Source organism: Salvelinus fontinalis, chromosome 12 (assembly GCF_029448725.1).
Source record: "Salvelinus fontinalis isolate EN_2023a chromosome 12, ASM2944872v1, whole genome shotgun sequence".
Classification (NCBI taxonomy): Eukaryota; Metazoa; Chordata; class Actinopteri; order Salmoniformes; family Salmonidae; genus Salvelinus; species Salvelinus fontinalis.
The window spans coordinates 12,654,988-12,672,874 of NC_074676.1; the positions used below are offsets into that span (position 1 = coordinate 12,654,988).

Consider the following 17,887-nt stretch of genomic DNA (forward strand, 5'->3'; position numbering starts at 1 on the left):
AAACATTTTACCTTATCATAAGTAGACATAATTGCAAATGATTAAATCTTTCCAATAGAAATTTAAAAAACTATTTAGTTATGAATTGAACTTTAATTAAATGAGTTGACTCTTCACATGGGATGATTTCACTGAACAACAAAAGAAAGGGACTATTGAATGATCCCCAAAAACGTTTTCAACTTACATCTGTAAAATGAGAGTCTAGAAACTAAAGCTTTGATTGTCTTCCTCACAGGCTTCCATGTCTTCTCCCTGGACCTACTCAATGTTCACCTCTTGAACATCAGACTCTGAGGCCTCATCTTCACTGTCACTTTCCAACCTTGTTGAGGATGGCTCTTTGTCAGAATCAAAAAGCCTCAAATTTGCCCAGATGGCCACTAATTTTTCAACCCTTGTATTGGTCAACCTGTTGCGCGCTTTTGTGTGTGTGTTTCCAAACAAGGACCAATTGCGCTCTAAAACGACTGATGTTGGCGTGATTTGGAGGATGATGGAGGCAACAGGGGAAAGAGCCTCAAATCCACAAAATCCCTTCCACCAGGTGGCTGATGAGATGTTGGCATGACTGCCATATTGCATCTCCATTCCAAAGCCCTTGCTTGGAAGTGTACTTTGCCAGACTGCCAAGAACCTTGCCCTCATCCAGGCCAAGGTGGCGAGACACGGTAGTGATGACACCATAGACCTTGTTGATCTCTGCACCAGACAGGATGCTCTTGCCAGCATACTTGGAGTCCAACATGTGCGTTGTGGCATGTATGGGCTTCAGGCAGAAGTCTTCACGCTTGTTGATGTATATCAGAACTGCAGTTTCCTCTGCTTGGAGCAACAGTGAAGTGGGCAGGGCAGTACGGATTCCTTCTCTTACATCTGCAAGCAGAGTCTGAAAATCAGATAGGATGGCATTGTCTCTCTCAATCCGTGCAATGGGTACTGCTATAGGTTTCAGGCTGCTTACCACTCTCTTCCAAAATCATCCAGGAGGATCCTCTTGATGGAACTGTCCATAACTGCAGACTGTTATATGGTCATTTCTTGGAGAGACTCCTTCCCCTCCAGGAGACTGTCAAACATGATGACAACACCACCCCAATGGGTGTTGCTGGGCAGCTTCAACGTGGTGCTCTTATTCTTCTCACTTTGCTTGGTGAGGTAGATTGCTGCTATAACTTGATGACCCTTCACATACCTAACCATTTCTTTGGCTCTCTTGTAGAGTGTATCCATTGTTTTCAGTGCCATGATGTCCTTGAGGAGCAGATTCAATGCATGAGCAGCACAGCCAACGAGTGTGATGTGAAGGTAGGACTACTCAACTTTAGACCAAGCAGCGTTCATGTTCGCAGCATTGTCTGTCACCAGTGCAAATAACTTCTGTGGTCCAAGGTTATTAATGACCGCCTTCAGCTCATCTGCAATGTAGAGACCGGTGTGTCTGTTGTCCCTTGTGTCTGTGCTCTTGTAGAATACTGGTTGAGGGGTGGAGATGATGTAGTTAATTATTTCTTGCCCACGAACATTCGACCACCCATCAGAAATGATTGCAATACAGTCTGCTTTCTCTATAATTTGCTTGGCCTTCACTTGAACTCTGTTGAACTCTGCATCCAGCAAATGAGTAGATAAAGCATTTCTGGTTGGAGGGGTGTATGTTGTGCGAAGAACATTCAGAAATATCTTCCAATACACATTGCCTGTGAGCATCAGAGGTGAACCAGTTGCATACACAGCTCGAGCAAGACATTCATCAGCATTTCTCTGACTACGTTCCTCCATTGAGTCAAAAAAACTTCTGATTCCAGGAGGACCATGAGCTGTTGCTATCGATAAGGTGTCTGATTCATCATTTTCACCTCGAATAGAAGTAGCGGGACTTTTGTCATAGGTTGCTTGTTGTGAGCGATGAGGGAACTTTATGCACTTGGCCAGATGTTTCTGCATCTTTGTTGCATTCTTCATATATTATTTGGCACAGTATTTGCAAATGTACACAGCTTTTCCTTATACATTTACTGCAGTGAAATGTCTTCACACATCAGATAATGCCTGTGGCATTTTCCTGTAAAGATTAGAATCCATTTTTAATTTAAAAAAAAATACAATTCCATGTACAGATAAATAGTTAAGCAGTTAGATTAAACAACTCCTTTGTAAGATAAAAAAAAAAAATGAAACATGTATGGACACAGGTGAATTAACACTCCTTAGATAGCAGTCTCAAGCAAGCTAAAACCCACATGGTAGCAAAAACTAACACGCAGAAATTGTTAACAAGTTAAAAAGGATTTAAACACACTTTGCTGTAGACTACTATTTACTAGTTAACAAAAAAATCATGTATGTCATATACAATATATTCACCCCACCCAGTATCGTAATCAAAACTTACCAGAAAGCATGTAGTCCTTGGCTCAGACAGTGTAGTAGTGTGGGCTCAATAGCATCTCATTAGTGTGCAAGATCTTGAGAATCAGCTGTACATGTGACGGAAGAGTGCACTCACATGTGATGGAAAATGCAGAGGGTTGCAATTCCATTGAATTGGGGATAGTTTAACCAAAATAAGTCACAAGACCTAGAATTGCCATATGTGTATCCCACAAAAAAAGGTTCACTGTTATAAGCCAACTTCTTTCATGAATTTAAGCAAAGTTCCCAAAATTCCCGGGATTAACTTCCCATGGAAAATTTCAGGAAAAATGCTGTAAATTTAGCGGAAAGTTTCCGACCCTTTGCAACCCTAGTTGTATCCCTCCACAACGGCCTGTTATCACACTTAACGATGGGAAGTTCTTCATCACAAAGCTTAACGGCTCAACTGTCATCACCTGATATATCTCTGGGCCAGACTGTGAAAAAGTATATTTATTTCTGTTGTGTCCATTCCAGATCTTTACGCATACACAGGCTGATAGGTTCGTAAGGCGGACATTGGCCTAATGACAGTGGCCTGTCCCATTCATACTAACGAAGTAGACATCTGAAATCAGGTTTCAACATTCATTCAGATGAGTTGGCGTCGTTATCGCAGAAAAAGACATACAGTAACCGTACATACTGTAACCGTACATACTGTAAACACATGAGACCTGCCAGCCTTAACGACACTCAAGTGATGGGAGTGATCTGTCAACTTCCCCTGCTTGTTTCCTCTGTGCCGGGGTTCAAAGATATGCAGTGAGTCTGTGATACTGCACTAGAAATTCACACCAAAAAGCCCAACTTATTTCTAAAGCATTCTATCCTTTATTCCTTATTTCATCTGAAACAGCACAGGGAGAGAACACAGCCTCACAATGTTTGCTGTCCTATGTTGATCTAAATACAGACGTTTCCTTCCTTTTCCTCCCTCAGAGTAAATTATGTTAAGTGTTGAGCAGGTGCAGGTAGACCCCATGACTCCATCATGGCCAATTCAAAGATGGCACTGCAGACAAAACATCCGTCACAAGCCTCAGATGTATTCAACTGATTTGACAGTAAATGGGATCTACTTGTCATATGCATAGAATATGGCGCACAGGTGTTTTCCTAGACAATTCATCAACACCATGGCAAAGCATAAGATAATCCATAGGCTCTGGCCCATCCATGACAGCATTGTGCAAGTAGATCGGCCTGCATTGGCAGGGGAGGTGTGTTTGTGTGTTGAGTTTCTAATCAAATATTTAGAAGCTGTCAGATATGAAGTATCCTCTCCTGTAGCCCTCCTAGCACTGCGTTCTCCCGGAAATGCCAGGCCTGTCACACTATTAGCAGGCCTGTCTGCCTCAGTCAATGTATGGGCCATACTCCAGAGGACACCAAGGCTCTGTTAAGGCTTAAATCATGAGAGAGGCCCGTGTGGAGACGAAGACAGCTAGGGGCCTCGCTCACTTTTTCACACTATGATGAGCACTAAAACAGAATGGCTAGATTTTCTTCCTTTCTCTCTCTTTCTCTATTTTTTGTCTCTGTCATTCCCTCTCCTCCGCCCCCACCAACTCTCCCCCTCGCAGAAATGGGCTTTGTACATCGCCTGTATGAGTCAGCATCCTGGAGTGCCATCGGCACTTCTTGGATCCCTTTTGTCACATTTGTGCACATGTCCTGTTCAATTTGGCCTGATGTGCAGAGACTTGTGGAAGTCACATTGATTCGACAGCAGACGGTAAGCATTTGTGACAGGGCGCAGTAGAAGAAAAGGCTACTTGATGATGGCTTTGTGCTCAAAAAGAAACAAGGAAAATGTAAGACTAGGCTAGATTCTCATTCCTGTTTATCTTTGATTTGTGTAGGTATAAAGGCTTTACTTGGTTTATTTTTCTATTCCTGTAATATTATTAGGGCTGTCAAACGCATTATTTACAGTTAACGTTCAAAAACGTTCAAAAAGTTCACACATTTCATCTCATCTCCATTTCTTCAACCAAAAGTTAACGTTTCCGCACTGACCCTTTTAAGAGCAGCACAAAACGTACTCGGCTGTGCTGTGTGCTCTCAGTCTCAGCAGCTACAGATATAGGCTCTTAGTTAAAAAGGCTTCTGAAGTTTAATTATATACACAACAATTATAATCTATCATCCACATGTCCTGTTGCTGCAGAATTATTTTCCTGCTGTAGCAAACTGGCTTAAATGAATAGCTCAGACACACCGGTATGATAGTCAAATGTTTCCTCTGAACAGTGTCAGCAGTCAATCTCTTTTTGTGTTTACAACACTTGTTGTATTCGGGGCATGAGACAAATAAAGTTTGATTTGACCTTGAAGTCGTCAGCCACTTGGCCTGGTTTAAAATACTCCACACCAGAAGGCGCCAGTAACGTTGTTTTGCAATGCATTTCCATGTGTGTTGCCTATGGTCTATATTCCAATGTTCTATTTTGTAGAAAGCCCTTGTTGATACTAGCCAGATGACCACAGGTAGATAACTACCTAGCAAGATGACGAAGAAACAATTTAATTCAATCGCCATGATCCCATACTGCCAGTGCCAGCCCATAGCGAAATGTTTAGCTAGCTAGTTAACATTCTCGTATTCGCTAGATATCACAACATAGCTAGCTACACTGCACTAACTCGGCAGCTAACACAGGCAGCTGTTTCATGGAAACAAATCCATTGTGATTTAATTATAATGTCAATACTAGCGACAGTGGTTAGCTAGCTTGGAGGAAGTATTTAATATGGTGTGCAATGCGTCTGTGCACTTAGCTATCTACCATCCCAAAGCCTACATTGCATATGAAGTGTGACTGGCTCATGACATTTAATGTACAGAGAAAATGCCCTCTTTTTTTCCTTTTTGTTGTCACCCCTATTGCCCCCCCCCCCCCCAAGTGTTGGTTCGTGCTCTCTGATTGGCTCAAAGTCAAGTTGTTGGCCAAGCATTACGAATTTACAAGTAGAAACGGCATGTCCGTCACTACCGGGTCGGCATGCAGTAAGCAGGTAGAACGACCTACCACTGTGATAAGTATCTGTCGGCAGTGAGATTCTCTGTGCGTTTCATACTGAAGATCTGACTTCTGTAACAGCTCCTGTAGAGCGGTCTGTGGTGCTTAAACATCCACCATGCACGCAGCTTTGAGCAACAATAAAGCTAGCCGTCTAGTTATGCACAGTTTTGCACAGAAGTCGCTAGCAAATGCTAACGTTAGCTAGCTAGCTAACCAAACGAGAATGTTTACAATGCCATGGATGAATGCCTCTTGTTTAAAATAATTTCCCACAATGATTTTAAATCGGAACAGGACATCCATTCAATTTAGCTACTGGTTTTGTTGTAGTTAACAGGTTAAAAGATTAAAGCAAATGATCCCAATTCTAGTAGTAGCAGCTTGTGATCTAGTTGAAGAACATGGATAAGTAGCCTAGGCTAAATCTAATAGCTGTATGATATTTTACATGATCTCAGACCTGGCTGATCTGTTGTTATTTATTTTGTGTTTACCTGTCACGTTCATTATAGTGATGAGACCAAAGCGCAGCGTGATTTGAGTACATCTTCTTTAAAGAAGAAAGAACACTGAACGAACTATACAAAAACAACAAAACGAACGTGAAGCTATATAATAATAGTGCTGACACAGGCAACTAACCATAGACAATCACCCATGAAATACTCAAGGAATATGGCTGCCTAAATATGGTTCCCAATCAGAGACGACGATAAACAGCTGCCTCTAATTGAGAACCAATCTAGCTAACCATAGACATAACAAAACACCTAGACTACTAACAACCCCATAAACATACAAGAACCCTAGACAGGACAAAAAACATATATCACCCTTGTCACACCTTGACCTAACCAACAATACTAAAGAAAACAAAGAATACTAAGGTCAGGGCGTGACATTACCCCCATAACCAAAATATATTATACCTACAGCCCAAATGTGATGTTCTTTTAAATTGAAACATCTTTAATTATGGTAAAATTTAAACAATATATATTTGTTTCAATTAATCAAATTAATCGCACAGAAAACCATGTGATTAACTCAATACAATTATTTAATCGTTTGACAGGCCCTAAGTGTTACACAAACACACGCTAAAAACACATGATGAAGATTAATTCCAATGATAACGTGTTACATGTAAACAAAGTACCGCCTCATCATCATTATGTCACTTTAAAGTATCATTCATCTCAATAACATGCACTACATTATAGTGACAGACGATGAATTAACAAATCCTGAGACTGTGATCGTTTTGATTGTTTACTTATTACTAAAGCGAGATCTAATATGTGTTTGGTAACAAATTGTGTCACAAGGGGAGTAATCGATGGATAATGATCATGACACTGTTCAAGGATAATGTAGGATTTGTACACAAGACGACAGACAGCAAGGCACCATCAGAATTCAAATTCAACTGACAAAAGTCCTTATCAGCTTCCCATGACCCTATTTCCATAATAATACGATTCCCTAACTCACGTCACTGCTCTGACAGTCACTTACGGATGTGTATCTTTGAGTTTGTATCCAAATACACAAAAGTATATAGAAATAGCCTACTTTCCCTTTGTTTTTCTTCCCCACGTGTATATTTCCTTGCATTCAAAGGACAAAACAGCAGCTCATTCCGGATCACACAGCTGCACATACATGGCAAAATGTTTTGCAAATTACATCCTAATGAAAAGCAAACATTACACAGGCATACTTCCACACAACAAAACCCATGTGAATAGATTGGCTTTCCACTTTGCAGTTTGCCAGGGTTTTGCCAAAGGGAGAGAGAGAGGAGGAAATCAGATACATGGGAAAAAACAAACTGTTTACCTTGTAGAAGAGCATGATGACCTGACGCAACTTGAGCCGGTGGAACACGCAGACGTCATAGAGTGCCGACACGGCCAATACAGTCACCCCCTGCTCTTTCCACAGCATGCTGCAGGCAGCACAACCCAGGCTGCCCAGGAGCCAGGCCCCCAGCCTGCAGGGCCCCGCAGGGCCCCCTCGCAGGGCGCAGTGACGCACGTAGCACAGCAGAGACAGCAGGAAGAAGAGGGCGGCGCCCACGTCGGCACGGCCTACCACGCCCGCCACCGCCTCCGTGTGGATGGGATGCGAGGCGAACAATAACCCAGCCAGGAAGCTCCACAGGCCCTCTCCTAGCAGCAAGCGGGCCAGCCAGGTGAAGAGGGCCGTGACGGCCCCATGGAGGCCCACGTTGACCAGGTGGTAGCCCCAGGGCTCCAGACCACCCAGGGCATGATTGAGGCGGAAGGAGAGGGTACACAGGGGCCGGTAGGACTTGTGGCTGCCGCTGTGGGTGAGCAGGGTGCCCCAGAAGTCATCGTAGAAGATGTTGATCCACGGAGTCTCTGGTAGCAGATCCTGATTGGTTTTGATCGCACGGCTGTGGGCAGATGGAAAACAGAGGGGTTAGAAGATGCATGTGCAATGATCCTCATGCTTATAGATAACCTGATCAAGGGCAATGCCACCACAGCGCTTGGGACTGGCGTTTCAGTCAATTCAATCAATATGACACAGTATGTTTTCACTGTAGTATCACATTCAGTAGAATTGCAAGGACTGAAAGAAATGTCTGGCTTTTTTTCAAACTCAGCAGTGGTCATTTATCATGCCCCAAAGATAGGAGCCTTAGACAGAAATCAAATCACCTTGAAACCTGCTCATGCTTGACAGGGACACAACCCATCACAGAGAAGGCTGATGTACATGTAAAGATGTGTGATCACCCCTCTGAGTGTGATACATTGCTGTATATAAGTACTGTAGCTTGAAACTTGAGTAAACCTTCTTTGAGAGTGGTATTGTGGCCTTCACCGACATAAAGTCTGAGTAAGCAGAGAGAGGAGTGCTCACCAAGGCTCTTACTGTGTGGACTCAGGGACTGCAGAGGCGCATGTACCACACCCTTGACCAAAAACAAATAAAGCAACAAAGAGAGAGAGAGGGGGGGAATGCCATGTTGGCATAAAGGAGCATGGGGAGCCAGGGACCAAAGACGTGTCAATCACAGCTAGCCCTGTGTTTACCAACCGTTGAGTACTGGGTATCTCACACACAGACACGCCACACTGTGTCAAGAGAGAGAGGCAAGGGAGGACGGATGAATAAATATGTTTGTGGAAGGGATTACAAAGCAGGAGGGACTAGAGAGAGCAAACTAGAGAGCAGTGTTAAGGCCATGCATAATAAGGTGTTGAGGGGCCATGGACACTCATGGAGAGACCATGCTGTGCATGTACAGTAGCTACCCCACCACGGGGCAACCCTGGCCTGTGTACTGTACTGTCCCCCCTCCCCATGGCTGATGTTCAGGGTTGCGCCTGAGTGTTTGACCCTGACGGCCATACATCAGGCCCAAGCTGTGCGAGGTGTGAGGGTTGGAAGATGTGCTATTAGCCCCCTACCGGAGCAGATCATGTCTGCGTCTTTGTTACCTAGCTGTTACCGGCACTGACACAAGACCTTGAACCCCGTGTGTCTGGGAAGTAGGCGGGAGACAGGGGGAGGCAGGTGGAGCAGGCGGGGAGATGATGGCTATGTAATGAGCCTCCTTAGAGAGGAGGAGGTGCATGATAACACAGAATGCCACCGCGTAATTAAAAAGCCTGATGGATAGGATATGACACGTGTGATAACATACCGAGAACGACAGGTTGTAATGAGTCCCCACGGCGGGCACAATTAGCACACGCAATTAGACATGGAGCGAGGAGAGGGTGAAAACAGGCACACACTGCACAACACACAATAACGGACTGAGACAAACAAGGAATTCAAAGAAATGCGCCACGGCGGCAGATGAATCAAGGTGAATAATTTATCTATGGATAATTGTTTTGGGGAAAACGCTGCCTTTGTGTAGCTCTTAAACCTAGAACTTTTACCCGGCATTGTCCTACATGGCCGCAAATAGCAGCCATCTTGTCCTGCTTCTCAATATGGCTATGCCAGAAAGTAGATGAGGTTGTTGAAAAAGGGAAAGGTATGAAGATTGCAACCCACAACAAATAGCTAAATGAACTACCTCTGACAGGGCGAGGACAGATAGCCCTCCTTATGATAGATCTGGGGGGAAATTAATAGAACCAACCTGGCCTATATGGAAGCGGAGAGGCAAAGATAATCAGCCAGAGATATTTCTATGTAATGAAAATGCCTGACATGTCAGTGAGCAGATCATTTGGTTTCAGACCTGGTTTCAAAACTATTGGAAATAATTTCATATACATGAGCTGGGATTGATAGCGCTTGCCTGGCACAATCGAACCAATAGAATAGTCACAAAAGTGCCAACCCCACCCATCTGGCTCTACAGACAGGCTAAAGCAAATGCTGAAAGTATATGATAGATTTCTAATGGTATTTGAACCCAAGCCTGATGGGTTTCTCTGGACCTCCAGGCAGCTCACCACTGGCAGAGTAAGATCTCTCTTTGGTTCATGACTCTGATATACAAGTTTATTTTCTTTATCCAATTTGTCAAGTGAGATCTTCACTCCAGCACAAGGCGCTCACATCAGAGGCATTATGGTTCAATTACATCTTTAATCCATTTGGAAGACAAGTGTGCCTTTTTTCCATTGTGCATTAAAGTGGTGGCAGAAAGGACAGATACATTATATACTGTTTGAAACCTCACCAGCTCTGGCACCAAAATAAAATTCCAAAAACCAATGCCAATCTAAACACAATACCCCATAATGACTAAGCAAACCAGGTCTTAGGAAATGTCTGTAAATGAATAAAATAATAAAATAAACAGAAATACATTATTTACATAAGTATTCAGACCCTTTGCTATGAGACTCGAAATTGAGCACAGGTGCATCCTGTTTCCATTGATCATCCTTGAAGTTTCTACAACTTGATTGGAGTCCACCTGTGTTAAATTCAATTGATTGGACATGATTTGGAAAGACACACATCTGTCTATATGAGGTCCCACAGTTGACAGTGCACGTCAGAGCAAAAACCAAGCCATGAGGTCAAAAGGAATTGTCCGTAGAGCTCAGAGACAGGATTGTGTCGAGACACAGATCTGGGGAAGGGTACCAAAACATTTCTGCAGCATTGAAGGTCCCCAAGAACACAGTGGCCTCCATTCTTAAATGGAAGATGTTTGGAACGACCAAGACTCTTCCTAGAGCTGGCCGCCCGGCCAAACTGAGCAATCGGAGGAGAAGGGCCTTGGTCAGGGAGATGAACAAGAACCCAATGGTTTCTCTGACAGAGCTCCAGAGTTTCTCTGTGGAGATAAGAGAACCTTCCAGAAGGACAACCATCTCTGCGCTACTCCACCAATCAGGTTTCTATGGTAAAGAGCCCAGACGGAAGCCACTCCTCAGTAAAAGGCACATGACAACCGCTTGGAGTTTGCAAGAAGGCACCTAAAGGAGTCTCAGACCATGAGAAACAAGATTCTCTGGTCTGATAAAACCAAGATTAAACTCTTTGGCCTGAATGGCAAGCATCACGTCTGGAGGAAACCAGGCACCGCTCATCACCTGGCCAATTACTATCCCTACGGTGAAGCATGGTGGTGGCAGCTGTGGGGATGTTTTTCAGCGACAGGGACTGGGAGACTAGTCAGGATCGAGGGAAAGGTGAACGGAGCAAAGTACAGGGAGATCCTTGATGAAAACCTGCTCCAGAGCGCTCAGGACCTCAGACTGGGGTGAAGGTTCACCTTCCAATTGGACAACAGCACAAAGCCAAGACAACGCAGGAGTGACACGTGTCTGAATGTCCTTGAGTGGGACAGCCAGAGCCCGGACTTCAACCCGAACTAACATTTCTGGAGAGACCTGAAAATAGCTGTGCAGCGACGCTCCCCATCCAACCTGACAGAGTTTGAGAGGATCTTCAGAGAAGAATGGGAGAAACTCCCCGAATTCAGGTGTGCCAAGCTTGTAGCGTCATACCCAAGAAGACGCAAGGCTGTAATCGCTGCCAAAGGTGCTTCAACAAAGTACTGAGTAAATGGTCTGAATTACTGTATGTAAATGTAATATTTATGTTTTTTTTTTTAATAAATTTGCTAAAATGTATAAAAACCTGTTTTTGCTTTGTCATTGTGAGGTAACGTGTGCGGATTGATGAGGGATTTTTTTCCTTCATTTTAGAATAAGGCTGTAAAGTAACAAAATATGGAAAAAGTTAAGGGGTCTGACTACTTTCGAATGCACTGCATGTTCAGCTCTCCGAGTGTCAGCTTCTTGAATGTCATGTCAGAGAGGCAGGCGATCACCTACACCACTGCAGTTGACAGGCACTCTCAGGGGGAGAGGATGGAAGACTGTGGAAAGAGAGAGAGGGGAATAAGAGAAGGGGTCGTATAACCCACGTCTCCTTACCCACCACTGCTCCAAGTGGATGTCTACAGAGGAATTAAGACATTTGTATGATGGCAAGTCTAATCATAGCCAGTTTCTCAATGCAAGCCATTCATTAATTAATCCTGTTCAGCATGGTTGCGTGGGTCCTGATCACCGCAGCACATCCAGCCCCATTCAGCTCTGGCTAAAGGGACTGCCGGTCCTGCCTGGCAGAGTGGAAGATTGGGTTTATGTGGCTGGGCACATCTTTCTGGGAAGCTGGCAGCAGGAAGACCTCTCTGTGCACTGCAAATCTTTTCCAGACGTGAGTGCATTCCTTCGCCACCCGCACGCTTTCTGCGCCTGCCTGGCGACTCCCAGAGGACCGGCGGGATCATGTGACCGCTAACAAGCGAAATCCGAAAAAGCACCACCTCTCACTTCCTCACACCCCACCCAGGCTTTCACCCTGTCCCACCCAAGTTATGTCTGCGCCCCAATTTCTAGGAAGAGTATTGTGTGACTTAATCGGTCAGATATTTTTTTCCTCATCACTCTGGCTTGCCAAAGTTTTTGCATAGATTCTGGTGCACTTTTTACGTACTAAGTATTTCAATGTTCACTTTTAACAGGAAGGTTCATCCAAAGCTCAAGAAAAGATAGGCCTACAGAGCAGGCTAGTCAGAAAAACATATAAACGATGCAAGCTCATAGAGGAAACATTATCAACTTTATGTAGGCCTAGTATGTACATAACTTAATCCACCAGGCAAGATGGTACTCATAGTGATTGTTGTGGTGGATCTAGACAAAACTCAAATGCAGCAGTGTTGATAGCAGCTCATGACTTCAAATGTTTTGAGACCAGAGTAGTGCATGACTTCTTCAAAACAAAGGCGTGTGATTCACCCAGAAAGGAAAACAAACTCAGTAAAGTGTCTGGTGCTTATATCAAAGCCGTGATTAAGAGCCAATTCATGCTTGATCCAATAATAAGGTCGGAGGCGCCGTATTGATGGTGTGACGCAATTGCGGAGCCTCCGGAGGCAAGCAGAGATCAAATTGAATTTCATAGTGCTTTTGCCGTGCGCCTCTCAAATTTTGTAAAAATGCGGAGGGCTCCGTGTAGCGCCGCATTGATTGGTTGACGGTACTGTAGGTGAGGGCAGGAAGTCCGGTATAAACAGTAACTCACTTCCTTGACAACTTCCTTCACAACAGCTCTGCGCTGCTCTGCAAAGTGCAAGAAGAATGAATGCCCTGACATCTGCAGAGGCCATATCACCGTAAATGTTGCAAGGCCAATGCAGACTTCGGATTGACCATGCAGCGCCTTTAACTCCCCTCACAAGCTCCACAACTTCTCAGTGAAGAAGATCACTTTCCCCCTCAAAAAGGCTCAACATTAAAGAGATAGCAACAGAAAATATGGATACCTTTTTGCAAAGACGTCTCAAAATTATGGAGATTGATCAGGGCTAGTTTGAAAATGCAATGGTTAAAAGCTCAATTGAAATGATAAATGTGTTTTCATTTTAATAAGAGTGTGTATGAATCATGCCACAATGAAATTGCAATGTATGGACCCCCAAAATATTTTCAATGTACCGATTCCATGGCACATGTTTTATGAACTGATACGCAAAACTTTAATTTCAATTTAAATGATTATACAAAATTCTTAAATATATGGGGGATACAACCTTCCCAGGTCTGCAGATTTTGCTGTGTCATTAGATCATTTGTCATTAGATCATTTATTTTGGTGCTGTCAATATGTAGCTTGTTTTTGGTCACAGGTCCAGGAATGGCTGAAGAATTGCAACATTTACATGTAGCTAACTCTGCAGATAGCAATACTGGGTGACTTCTTGACGCTAGGGGTCAGATTTTTTATTTTTTATTTATTAAATAACGTTCCCAAGGTAAACGGACTATTTCTCAGGTCCAGATCGTAGAATATGCATATAATTTACAGATTAGGATAGAAAACACTCCAAAGTTTCCAAAACTGTCAATATTGTCTGTGAGTATAACAACACTTATTTTGCAGGCGAAAACCTGAGGAAATCTAACCCGGAAGTGATTTTTTAAAATTGTATCTGTGTTTCATTTCCCGTCTTTCTTCCATTTAAAGGGGTATCAACCAGATTCCAATGGCTTTTCCAATGGCTTCCTCAGGCTGTGACCAGGCTTTAGACATAGTTTCAGGCTTTTATTTTGAAAAATGAGCGAGATTTTTCAAAACTAGTCAGGGGTCCTTTGATTAGTTCCTGCGAGTGAGAGGGGTAGCTCTCCATTTTCTTTCTCTCTTTTATTGAATAGGTTACGGTCCGTTTGAAATATTATCGATTATGTATGTTAAAAACAACCTGAGGATTGATTATAAAAACATTTGACATGTTTCTACGAACATTACGGATACTTTTTGGAATTTTCGTCGAACGGAACGAGGCTGTAGTTTTCTGAAGATAACGCGCAACCCAAATTGTGTTTTTTTGTTATAAAAGTAATATTTATCGAACAAAAATAACATTTATTGTGTAACTGGGAGTCTCGTGAGTGCAAACATCCGAAGATTATCAAAGGAAAGCGATTCATTTTATTGCTTTTCTGACTTTCGTGACCATGCTAATTTGGGGCTAGCTGTTCAAGCATTGATTTATACACTCACAAAAGCTTGGATTGCTTTCGCTGTAAAGCATATTTTCAAAATCTGACATGATAGGTGGATTAACAACAAGCTAAGCTAAAGGGATCCGTAGCGCAGAGAGGTTAAAAAGTCATAGTCAATCAATCTATAATATAATAACACTTTTAGCAAAAATGTTATCTTTAATTTACAATCTGTAAAAACTATCAGATTAGAAAGGTTCAGAACTTATGTGAAACATCACAGTTGAAAAATATAGAAATCCAATTTGGATGGTGTTAAGCGATAGATGGGAAGGGTTGAATGGTGGGAATAAAAACAACAAGATAACTATTGCAAAATGCACTGTGTCTGTATAATGTATATAGTATGAATAAGCTGGAAGTAGAAGCCTAAGTGTTGTTGTTTATTAGTTTACTCCAATTAGGGGAGGAGTGGTAGGGTTAGGGGAAAATAATAAAGGAAAATATATTGAAAAATATATGTATATACACTGCTCAAAAAAATAAAGGGAACACTTAAACAACACAATGTAACTCCAAGTCAATCACACTTCTGTGAAATCAAACTGTCCACTTAGGAAGCAACACTGATTGACAATAAATTTCACATGCAGTTGTGCAAATGGAATAGACAAAAGGTGGAAATTATAGGCAATTAGTAAGACACCCCCCAAAAAGGAATGGTTCTGCAGGTGGTGACCACACACCACTTCTCAGTTCCTATGCTTCCTGGCTGATGTTTTGGTCACTTTTGAATGCTGGCGGTGCTTTTACTCTAGTGGTAGCATGAGACGGAGTCTACAACCCACACAAGTGGCTCAGGTAGTGCAGTTCATCCAGGATGGCACATCAATGCGAGCTGTGGCAAAAAGGTTTGCTGTGTCTGTCAGCGTAATGTCCAGAGCATGGAGGCGCTACCAGGAGACAGGCCAGTACATCAGGAGACGTGGAGGAGGCCGTAGGAGGGCAACAACCCAGCAGCAGGACCGCTACCTCCGCCTTTCTGCAAGGAGGTGCACTGCCAGAGCCCTGCAAAATGACCTCCAGCAGGCCACAAATGTGGGATGGTGCCAGGTTTCCTCCAGACGTGACGCTTGGCATTCAGGCCAAAGAACTACAATCTTGGTTTCATCAGACCAGAGAATTTTGTTTCTCATGGTCTGAGAGTCATTTAGGTGCCTTTTGGCAAATTTCAAGCCGCTGTCATGTGTCTTTTACTGAGGAGTGGCTTCCATCTGGCGACTTGTTACATTACATTGTTTGCAAACTGATATGTGACACGTATTAGCGCCAAAATAACATGTTCTTTTTTTTGCTAAACAGATGGGGCTCAAAACAGGTGGGGCTCTTCCCCACCTGCCCTGAATGATAAGTCGCCACTGGTGAGGTGTATATTTTTGTTTCAAAGTAGATTTCTTTAAGTCTACCAAGAAACACTATGTGTGACCCTGATTTAGGCCACTGCAGTAAAAGGTTAACGGGTACCATGAACTATTTGGAATGGGATGATGAATCAGATGAATCAGAGAGCAGAAGCCAGATACGAGTAGAGATACCTTCCAAGGACTGCAGAAGAAACTGGCAGATTAATGACTATGCTAATTCTGTCAGTGTGTTTCCTTCCTTCCTCCAATAAGTTACAGCTGAGATGTATGAATGGAGTTTCACATCAAAACTGCTGCACTCACACATCCTCTTTGACAGGAATATGTCAGATTTAAAGAACGTAAAGTTGACAAGCAAACATTTTGAAAAACGTTTAAACAGCCTACTTACTTTTATCATACAGTATGCTATCAGAGACAATTTTAGAGGGAGAGCAATGACTGTAAAAAGTGGTCTTCTCAGAACAACACACAATCGTTTCCACTTTATGCCAGCATGTAAAACAAGGGAAAACTGCACTGGCAGTTGGGAAAAGTGATGTCGTCTCTGCCAAGTATGTGTCATCACCCTGCTTTAATATCTGAAAGGAGCACAGCCGTATTTTGCGAATGCCAACTGAGGCCTTTGTGTTCTCCTCTCAGGTTTTCCACCAGCTCCTTTGTGTAATGTTTCTTTCCATGGGCATGCTAACAGGTCAACAATAGAACAGTATAAAACCTTAATGCCACTCTCATGGTGCCAATTCTCAAGGTTGGCAATCTGACTCTTTCATTTTGTGCTCAAGTGCTTATGAGGACTGCTTCTGTTTGTAAAATCATGACAATACATGCTGTATCTGTTAAGGAAGTGTAACATAAACATTTGTATATTTCTTATACAAGAACACCACCGAACATGAGTACTACTGTAAAAGACATCTTTATGATTGACTTTTACTCTCACTCGTGGAAGAAAGGGTGTCTTATCAATTGTAATACTGTATTCTTTTGAATTTCAACATACTCAAAACCCCAAAAAATATAATTTGAAAAAATGAATTATTAATATAAGTAAGAGATTAAAATAAAAAGCTCAGTCAGTCACAGAAGTAATTTGCCTAAAGAGAGAAAAAAACATAAACCTTTGTGTCATCATTACAAATCAGGCATTAGAGAAACACACTATTAATGGGATATGTCTGGATAAGAATATGCCAAAAGTACCAAAACATGATCAAGTCTCAGTGCTATTGCATACTCATATAGAAGTATGCCTGTTCTGAGTAAATGCTGATTTGCTTCAATTCATATTCAGACAACAATCATATTAGATATCTTTGTCAACAGACACCTTGATCACAAACAATGGTTCCTGAGTAAAACTTTACCATAATTAAAGATGTTTCAATTTAAAAGAACATCACATTTGGGCTGTAGGTATAATATATTTTGGTTATAGGGGTAATGTCACGCCCTGACCTTAGTATTCTTTGTTTTCTTTATTATTTTTGGTTAGGTCAGGGTGTGACAAGGGTGATATATGTTTTTTGTCCTGTCTAGGGTTTTTGTATGTTTATGGGGTTGTTACTGGTCTAGGTGTTTTGTATGTCTATGGTTAGTTGCCTGTGTCAGCACTATTATTATATAGTTTCACGTTCGTTTTGTTGTTTTTGTATAGTTCGTTCAGTGTTCTTTCTTCTTTAAAGAAGATGTATTCAAATCACGCTGCGCTTTGGTCTCATCGCTATAACGAACGTGACATTATCACTACAATTAATTTCTGCACCACCCAGCTAAACATCAATTATTATATATTTTTTTTAATTCTATATGACCTGCTGGCGGCCGATTACAATAAATGTCAGCCATTTTGCTAATTGAATTAAGTAGGCCTATAAGTAGCCTACTGGTCTCAGATCTGTGCTGTCAGTTTGTGTAGTCTTGACAATGGCGTGACAATGCATAGGAGTTGGCAAGACTGGGACCACAAGAGAACTGGGACCACAAGCTATACAGTCAGTGGAGGAGAGAGTTTAGTGACACGCCAGTCAGCCAGGACAAACAG

The 17,887-nt window shown here is 42.5% G+C and overlaps 1 protein-coding gene across 2 annotated transcripts in view; it reads right to left on the reverse strand.

Annotated features, from left to right (window-relative positions):
* LOC129866823 (protein O-mannosyl-transferase TMTC2-like) overlaps positions 1 to 17,887 on the reverse strand; it is a 166,581-nt gene that overhangs the window by 86,681 nt on the left and 62,013 nt on the right. For both annotated transcript variants that reach the window (XM_055939755.1, XM_055939754.1), the window contains exon 2: positions 7,290 to 7,869. In XM_055939755.1, the coding sequence (XP_055795730.1) occupies positions 7,290 to 7,869 (580 nt within the window). The remainder of the gene's footprint in view (positions 1 to 7,289; positions 7,870 to 17,887) is intronic.